Source organism: Aulonocara stuartgranti, assembly GCF_965226115.1.
Source record: "Aulonocara stuartgranti genome assembly, chromosome: 15".
In the NCBI taxonomy this organism is placed as follows: Eukaryota; Metazoa; Chordata; class Actinopteri; order Cichliformes; family Cichlidae; genus Aulonocara; species Aulonocara stuartgranti.
In genome coordinates, this window is record NC_138951.1 from 23,560,675 (window position 1) to 23,570,612 (window position 9,938).

The following is a 9,938-nucleotide window of genomic DNA, read 5'->3' on the forward strand; positions in this document are numbered from 1 at the left end:
AATACAGTTAAACACAGGTCCTAATACAGATTTCTACAGAAATAAAAGTAATGTATGGGTGCGTGCATGACGCTATATTAAATGTTGAGTCTATTAGCTCAGATTTTTTTTGCATTTTTACATAATATCTCTTTCTATAGATAACTGCAAGTTGCTAACTAATTGCTTAAAGACTGCTGCTAATGACTGTACAAATGAAACAAACATTGATTCACAACATTGTATGAGATTATAAGAGTAATTGTGATACTTAAAATACATTTTGCTTGTAACATACTACTACAGCTAGATACTAGATTGACTATGAAGGTCAGAACATCAGTAGGTTTTAATTTGATTAAATGAGCATGATCACTTAACTGCACAGTTAACAGCATTAAAATCAGCCAGTTTTGTTAAAAAGCCTATTATCAAAGAAGATTTAAAACTACGCATACACATCATTATAATAGTAAACAGAATATTTTACAGACTTAAAATACAACATTTTTATCCATTGGTAGAGACACAGGAGTATTTTCTTTGAGAAAATCTGCCCAACTTTGGGTAGAAATCCTCTTTAGAAAACAAGCGTGGATTGCCCGATCCTGGTTCTGTGCAGCAGCCACCCTTTCTTCATGTCCTGAACATCTGGGTAAAGTGTTCAGGTTTCTCCTTAGCCTCGTTAACATCTCCATCAGTGCACGAAGGACATGCACCCCTCATTTCCTCTTTCCTGTTGGAAAAAACAAACAAACAAACAAAAACATGATAAAACTGATTATTATCAATTATGTGGCATGATGGACATCAGTGTCTGGGTCAAATCCTGATTCATGGAGATCCATTCCTGCCTCATTAGAGCTCCTAGATGATCACAGTTTGTGACTTTCAGCTTTTTAAGGACTGACCAAACGGAACAAATCTGTATTTTCCAACATCACACAGGATCATTACATAAGGTAAAAGTGATGATTAAGTGGCTCAGATTAACATTTTGAAGCCATGAACAGAAAACTTTCCAGATCTCAGTCCTCAATGGTCAGTCTTTACACTTAAACTCCCAGAGAGCAGCCATTTGGCTTTTCTACCTATAAAACCCGGAGAGCAGCCAAATGGCTGGTAGGCTTTTAGCTAAGCTTTAGCTTCAGCCAAGTGGAAGCTAAATTGGCTAGTCATTCATATGTATATTAGGTTGTTACCTGGGAATTCTGGAGGGAGGGGAGTGGGGGTGTGTGATTGAGGGGGTGGGGGAGCTGCTAAAAGCTGTGAACTTCCTTTTGTGTTTCATCTTGATGCATTCTCAATCATCCAGGGAAATAAATCTCCAAAAGTCACCAACTTGGAGTGTTTCAGTTTGCCATCTTAGGGAGAAATCAACACACATGGGTGTATGTCCTTTGTTGCTGCGATTTATTGATGAAAACAGTACAAAAAACCATGCAACACCTACGCTTTAGCGTGATGTCTTGGAAGCGGTTTCGTGCCATAGTTCCAATTATCTGTGGGTTTCCCAGGTTTGCTGACCAGCAGTCATTTAGAGATGGAACCCTGTTAACCCCCCGCAAGATGACAATTGCAATAAATGCCATTAGTTCAGGGAGGTCCATGAACCAATGAACATGCTCCATGCACCACTCAGCAGGCCATTTGTAAATATGTGTACAAATGGTTGGTTTTTTGTACTGTTTTTTGTAAGCAGGTGGATCTGACCCCTCATATAAAACATATATGCAGGTATTTCCTGGATAATCCTCCTTTTAGTATTAAGTATAACACAAAGCGAGTGACTGAGCTCATGAACTCATCAGACTTCTAGAAGGCCAAAAATCATTTTTTGCGGTCAGGGCAGTCACCCCCTGGTGACAGGATTTTTCATCAACGTCTTTAACAAAGAGAGACAGTTAATGTACTCGTGTAAGGAATATTGCTGGTGAATAATTTTCTAGCTGTTTAAGCAGGAGGGGGAAAAAGTACAAAAACACTCTGAAAACATTAAAATATAATCAGTCTGTGTAACGGAGGAGGTTAAATACGGTTCTTAAAGTAATCAGTGTCCAAAAGATGTAGTGAATTTCTTCAATGGTAAAAGTTTATTTTAAATATTCCTGAAATGTATGGTTGGTTTGCTTTCTTATTCCCCCCCCACTTCACACCTGTGAGATATCAGGTGGTTTAATGTGAGTTTACAACCACTTATTTTCTTTGTCCAAAATTTCCTGCCAAAGCCCCAACTAGTGACGGGTGACATCATAAATCTGAGAAACAACAATTTACTGGCCTCGTACATTGATAAAATAGTAATAATTTGTTCAAGTAAGTAGTGTTTCTGGGCTGGCTGTCTAGTTCCCTAAAAAACAAAAAAACAAAACAAAAAAAAACAACAAAAAACCTCAAGGCAAACAAACTAAGCAGCATGCTGCCAACAGGTCATTCACCTTGGATGTATCTATAAGGCTGGGAAAGACAGGGAAGCTCCATATTGATGGCTCATGCCAAAACTCCATGTGACGATCTAAAACACAAAATCACAAACAGAAAACTTTGAGAAACAGTTTGGCCTGGTTACCTGCAGCAGTGAGTGATGGAGATATAAAGAACATCACTGAAGTAAAAAGATGAATGGAACTACAGCAGAATTTGGCTGTGAAGTCAGTTTTCATCATAGCAAAGTTTGTTTGAAGTTGTATGTTTTCCAGATGGTTTTAGCAGCAGGAGGAATGTGTGGTACAGCTAAACGAATTAAGTCATTGAATTGATGGTTCAGGCCTGTGAAGCTTTCACTTTGAGATGCGTGGAAATCTGTGCAAGAACTAAAAGACTCATTTTCAGGCTTGTGAAACATATTGTTGTTGGTTGGCTGTATGGCTGCCTTTGTGTAATCAGGAAGCATTACTGATTAAGCGGTTTGCTGAATAAGCACCTTTTTGTTGACAGTTTGTGATCTGTACATGTACAAGAGAAAACTGTTAGATTAAAGCCTGTCAATGAACTACACACGTGTCTTGAGGTGGTTTCTTCTTAAGGAGTTTAAATTTGAAACCTCTGCTTTAAGAGAAACTAATGTTAACTGCTTAACTGTCTTCAGATTAGCGTGCCAGTGTGACTTCAGTTAAACAGTATTTACCTTTCAGTAGATCACTCCAGACTGCTATTTCTGATGGTGTCTTCAGTTGTGAGGCTGGTAGGGACACTTTTAGCCTCACGCTGATTGAGCACGCTGGTCTGTAGTCAAGGACAAGATCCATTCAGTCACACTTCAGGACATCAGGTAATTTTTGATGAGGAGCTTCAAACATGTGTAGTCCTGTTGCATCTCCAAACTTTTCTCCAAAATGACCATGAAGTTGAGTCGACGTGGCATTTTTACATCTTCTTGATGATTTTTTTGTCTGCAACCCAGCTAAATTTCTTCTGGAGTGTCATCAGCCAGCAAAGCCTTCTTCTCTCTTAATGAATCCTATTCTTGCTTCTGTTGATCTTGTACTTTTTCTTGCTAGTGTTGGTCATATTACAGCCAGGTTTACAAAAAAAAGAGAAAAATAAAAAGCACGTGCCGTTTTCAACAGCCATCTCTTCTGAGTAAAATGTTTTCCATTGCTGCCCATATGTGTATGAACAAAATGACAAAATTAACAACTTCATTTTCATTAAAAAAAAAAAAAAAAAAAAAGTAAAAATGTTTGCAATATCCTCCAGTAGGACTCTACTGGAAACACAAATGACTTTCTTCATTAGAAAGCAATTTCTTGAAAAACTTCAGAAGAGCAAAAAGTGACAAAGCTCCACGAAAGAAAGAAAAATGTCAACATGGAAAAGCAGGTAATTCAACTTGATATCAATTAGCGTTAGTGGAAGGGACAGTTTAAAAGCTGACTTTTGAAAGATAAAGTCATAACAAACATTTCATTTTACTTCCTTTTCTTGGATTTTTGCTCTTGCTTTGGTGTCTGTTTACATAACTCTCAGCTGAGCACCGTCACAATTTAACCGACTCAGAAGGAACAAGCTTGTGTGCTGATTGGTTGAAGACATAGACGGGAAAGGGACCAATTGCCATTATGCACAGTACAAAGTGAAACAGTAACAACATTTTAATTATATTTTGATTATCAAAGGAAAGTTGGAAGAAATCATTTTAAATTAATATAATATGGACCCCAAAGCGCTTTACACTACATTTAGTCATCCACCCATTCACACACACACACACCTTCACACACTGGTGATGGCAGACAGAGGCGAGGCTGCTGGCTGCTGGCCCTCTGACCACCACCATTAGGCAACGGGTGAAGTGTCTTGCCCAAGGACACAACGATCGAGACTGTCAGAGCTGGGGCTCGAACCGGCAACCTTCCGATTACAAGACAAATTGCCAACTCTTGAGCCACCTGAGTAATTGTATTCAGTTGTGCTGCACATGGAAAAGTTTCTGGACACCAACCCTCGAGGACTGGAGTCTGTTACCTGTGCTCTAAAAGATCAAGATAGTGAGCACAATTCCCACCAAATAAATCTGGATGACTGAGTTTAACTCATTACTCTCAGTTTTCTGGGAACTGTTATAAATAGTCTGGCTTCAGAGAGGGACCACCAGACCTCTGGGGAAAATTAGTTAAAAAACGGGCACTGTCACTTTTGTTTCTTAAATTTGAATTTAGTTGTGTGTTAGAAATTCTAATCTTTTTGAAGCTGCACACAAGCGAGTCCTGTAACCTCAGCACTGGTAGATTTTTATCAAGTCATCCTTTCTGTGAAGACTGAGAGCAATGCAAACAGACACACGGCGGCAGTATTTGGTCTTCAGTCCAACACATCCATCCTCGTTTCCTCCCATCCCAGGTTCAGATAGGAAATGAATTCTGCTCTTCAGTCATGACCTTTGTTAAAAAAAATTGTGTACTTTTCTATATTACCCCTTGAGAATTACGAGAAGGTCTTTTATAGATACAAATTCCAGCCGTTACTGCAACTGCAACTGCAACTACAACTGCAACTGCAACAGCAATAATCACCCCTTCTCCAACATACAGGGCCACTTTCAGTCCATCGATCCTCTCGCCAGGTTTTTGGCCTGCAGACAGAGGTGTATGATTGGACTTTTGTTAGATATCATCTTATAGAAAAGTGCCCTCTGCAACATCTTTATAACAAAATTTATCTTATTTATCTTTATAAACTCACCAGAGTGAGCGACTTTCAGGTTGACAATGCTGACGACAAGAATTTCTCTCTTCATGCGGCTTGGTCCACTCTGAAAGGCTCTGCACTCGTATATCCCTGTGTCATTAGTTGTTACATTCGTCATAATCAAAGACAAATCCCCATGTGTCATATTTCTGTCCTTCACATCCACTCGGTTGATAAAAGATGGATCTTGGTCTTCTGAATCAAGTTGTTCATCGCGATAGCTGAGCACATACTGACTACTGTTAGCTCTGTGCCACTCTAAAACCTTGACTGGAATATTTTTAGGATTTCTGCAAGGGAGAATGACAGTCTCTCCAGGTTCAGCTGTGACATTTTCCTGTACTGAAGGAGCAGAATCATCCCCCACCTTCAGCTGATCCATTTCAGGGTCATTGGTTGTGCTGGAACCTGTCACAGCTTTCAAAGGACAACGGTTTCAATACTTTGAATAATGCCAAACGTACAACAAACGCACTTGATAAATAGCAAAGAGAGATAAAAGCATATCCTTTTAAAAGAGTACGTGTTCACCAGCTGAGATTTTATGAATCTGAGACCTACTAATGTCAGTCCAGATATACCTGTGAAGGAACGTGAGATATCTAGCAGCAAGCAGGATGTGAGAGCTTCATCGGGTATATCTGCATGTTATTAAGAATAATGGAAAAGTGACGTGTGAGACAGATAGCTGATGCTGCACCAGTCTACCTGTGATATAGCAGAATGTTCTGGTAAATAGCGAGCTGAAGGAGAAACTGATTTAACAAGCAGTCAGTTTTCCAGATCACACTTATTGCGTCTATATTTGAGTGTTAATTCATCAGAAGGCTAAAAGATTGAATGTAGAGGATTTTAATGCAGCCCTGCACCAATTTAAACTCCTGGAGACACATTGATACAGTGGGATGCAAAAGTTTGGGCAACTTTGTTAATAGTCATTATTTTCCTGTATAAATCATTGGTTGTTACAATAAAAAATGTCAGTTAAATATATATATTATAGGAGACACACAGTGATAGTTGAGAAGTGAAATGAAGTTTATTGGATTTACAGAAAGTGTGCAATAATTGTTTAAAAATCAGGCCGGTGCATAAATTTGGGCACTGTTGCCATTTTATTGATTCCAAAACCTTTAGAACTAATTACTGGAACTCAAATTGGCTTGGTAAGCTCAGTGACCCCTGACCTACATACACAGGTGAATCCAATAATGAGAAAGAGTATTTAAGGGGGCCAATTGTAAGTTTCCCTCCTCTTTTAATTTTCTCTGAAGAGTAGCAATGGGGGTCTCAAAACAACCTTCAATTGACCTGAAGACAAAGATTGTTCACCATCATGGTTTAGGGCAGAGCTTCCCAAAGTGTGGGGCCCGCCCCTTAGGGGGGAGCAGGGGGGGGGGTATGAAAAGCAGGGGGGGGGACGACAAAAAACGCTTGGACACTGCTAGCACGGGGCTCCCACACAAACACAAAGCAGGAGATGAAGCATCGCTGAATATGTTTCCAAACCAACTTCATTCTAAGCCAAAGACTAGAAAATATGGTGACGCATATCTGCCCTTTGGCTTCACCTGCACAAGTGCCGAGGTAGGTCTCCCCTGCAGAATTGGTTTTCCCTGCGTCGGGAGCAGCGCTGGGCTATTCAAAAAAACGGACAAACGGTATCCCACATTCTTGATTTTTAGTTCACAAACACTTGTTGTAATGATTAACTACTCCTGACATTTTGGAGATGTTAGCTCTTTATACAGTAAAGTTACAGCGGGATAAAAATAATATCAGGCTGATCCTGCAATGATTTGTCCCCCGGTTCAAATCACGGACAAACAGCATCCCACAGTTGTTTATATTTTTAAACCCATTTTGCACAGAGAGGCATTTTTTGAAAAATGTATTGATAGCAATGTTGAAAATTATTACACAGGAAAAAAACAACTACACGTAAAATAATCACACCGTGACGCCTCTGCCTTTCTAAATAGAGGGACAGTAATTGCGTGTTTATATGCAAGCGTGTAAAACCTGCAGATAGAGATAAAATACTGTTAATCTGACTATCTGCCATTCTGCAAGTCATCTCATGTAAACAACGTGGTGCACAGCATGATGTGAAAAAAGGCACATACCTTTGACGTTGCGTGACGAACTCTGTATTCCTCGTCCACACGTAAACGCAAAAAAGGAGTTTTAAAAAATCTCAGTTTTCTGTGATTAGAAATGCTGTTTACGTGTGGACGAAAGGCCCAAACGCATAGAAACAGCTGCGTTTTCAAAAATACCCGTGTAGGTGTGGATGTAGCGTAAAAGAGTTAGTAGTTTATTTTATTATACCTGTAATTTATTGCAGATTACTTGTATTTGCTTAATTGTTTACTAAATGTTTGAGGTGTGAAATAAACCGTAATGGAGCAAAATATGGGTGTGTGTTGTTGGAGGATGTGTTTGTGCGCACGCATGGGGGGAGGGCGCAAACATTTTCTTGTAAAACAAAGGGGGGCCTAACAAAAAAAAAAAGTTTGGGAACCACTGGTTTAGGGGAAGGATACAGAAAGCTGTCTCAGAGATTTAAGCTGTCTGTTTCCACAGTTAGGAACATATTGAGAAAATGGAAGGCCACAGGCTCAGTTTTCAGCTTATGTTTTGACTCGTAGTGCCGTCTTAAATTAAACCCCTTAATTACAGCCACAAATAAGATACAGGTTTACCAGCAATGTTTGTAAACATATATTCAGTCTCCCGCCGCCGGTGCTGAAAGGCTCTGTTTTCAGAATCAACTTTTCTCTTCGCCATTGTGAGGGGCTAGCTAACAGAAGTTTGACCTGATTGACGGGGGAATGTTCCCAGGTAGCCTAGCGTTCTGCAAGGAGGCTGCAGCGCTGCATAATGGGATCTGTAGTTTGTGTGTTATTAGCGCCTCATATCGCCGGGTCATGCATAACAATAATAATAAATCTATATAAAATGATCTCGCGGGGCGGATATAAATGTACGCTGGTCCGGCTGTGGCCCGTGGGCCTCGACTTTGACACGTGGTTTAGAGGCTGTAATTTCTGCAAAAGGCGGATCTACTAAATATTGATTTCATTTCTTTTTTTGTGGTGCACAAATTTATGCACCTGCCTGATTTGGTTTAAACAATTATTGCACACTTTCTGTAAATCCAATAAACTTAATTTCACTTCTCAAATATCACTGTGTGTGTCTCCCATGTGATATATTTAACTGACATTTTTTATTGTAACAACCACCGACTTATACAGGAAAATGATGACTATTAACAAGGTTGCCCAAACTTTTGCATCCCACTGTATGTGTCTGTAGTATTTATTAAATAACTGTGTCCAGATCTGACAGGGTGTGAGCGGTTTTACAATGATTTACAGAACAAACTCACCATGATGCTCACCTGCCAACACAGACACCGCCAGAATCGGGATTATCAGATAGTGCTTAACAGCCATTTTCACAAACTGAAATGACAAGAACAAACACTCCCGATTTTCAGCCAATGGGCATTTTTGTTTTTTGCATCACTGTATAAAATATAATTCTCTATGAGAAAAAAAAAAAGTTCAGCAAGATATTCCACCATGCTTTTTCATGTCAGAAAGCTGCAAATAAAGCTATAAAAGAATAATGTTCCACGCGTGAAAGGGTTTGCAATATTTTACCAAGTGCTTAAACGTAAATATCACAAAAATAGTATGTATTGCAAGCAAAAGTAATTAAGTTACTAAGCTTAAAAAAGGATAACTTGTTGGTCTATAATATGTGAAGCACATGTCAAATGTATCCCTCATGAATGATGTCAAGTCATTTTAAGCCACAAACAACATTCCGATAGGTAGAAGCTGCAATCAGTTTTTGGCAGTGACTTGTGAAAATGTCGCAGCTGAACGCAGCTTGATAACAAATTATCAACTGTAATAAAGAAGTAAAACTTTTAATACAATCCTTTTTTCGCACGCACGAGATCGGGGTAGGATCAAATAATAGGCGTGATGAATACCGGAAACAGCCGTTCTGAGTTATTAGCTAGCGGTTTGGTTAAAACTCAAAATTGACAGTTCGATAAAAAAGGCGAACAGACACTTACTAGCAAAAAATATTCTGCGGGTCAGACAATGCCCGACATAGGTCTATTTATGTGTTTTATGCTGTTTAAATCGTGAAAATGTAGCATTAAACTAAAACGTGCCGAGTCATTCAGCGAGCACACTGCGAATCAATGAAAAGGTTAACTTAAAAGTTTATCTGACGTCTTAGACTTGAAAACTTGTTTTGGGGGTAAATACCTGTTTGCGTAGCATTCAAGTTGTATGTAAATGCATAAAATCATCCAGCTTTCCAAATTACCTTGGCTGTATGTGCCCGTTTGAAGCTGAAGCAAGCACCGGGATAGCCAACAGGAAATGTGGGATCGCATGGGCTGCGGAAGACTATTAGTGCCACTGGAAAGAAAAAAAGTGGGCACGTCTTATGTTTTTTCTTTTTTCAAAACTCTGAGATTAAAGTCAGAATTGTGAGTAAAAAAAGCTCACAAGTCTGGAAAAGGAAAAAAAAAAAGACTTGCCCACTTTTTTTGCCAGATGTCACCAAAGATGACTGTGTTAAAAAGCTTCTAGTAATGAACCGCTTTTCATACAAGGTCCTTTGCTTCAATCTGAAAAATGTAGACAGGTTGTGAATGCTGCCTAAACCTTGACAGAAAGCTGTGGAGGACAGGAGGACCATGACACTCAACTGAATATCACTTTTACAGTCCCATA

At 39.3% G+C, this 9,938-nt stretch overlaps 1 protein-coding gene across 1 annotated transcript; it reads right to left on the reverse strand.

Moving 5' to 3' along the window:
* On the reverse strand, positions 1-9,620 carry LOC309690103 (uncharacterized protein). The gene is made up of 8 exons (XM_082506969.1): positions 9,526-9,620; positions 8,576-8,639; positions 5,751-5,810; positions 5,164-5,586; positions 4,896-5,053; positions 3,107-3,475; positions 2,418-2,494; positions 1-715 (listed from the first exon to the last, which is right to left on the reverse strand). The coding sequence occupies exons 2-6, from the start codon at positions 8,628-8,630 to the stop codon at positions 3,440-3,442; spliced, it is 732 nt and encodes a 243-aa protein (XP_082363095.1). The 5' UTR covers positions 8,631-8,639; positions 9,526-9,620; the 3' UTR covers positions 1-715; positions 2,418-2,494; positions 3,107-3,439.
* Positions 9,621-9,938: the final 318 nt, after the last annotated feature.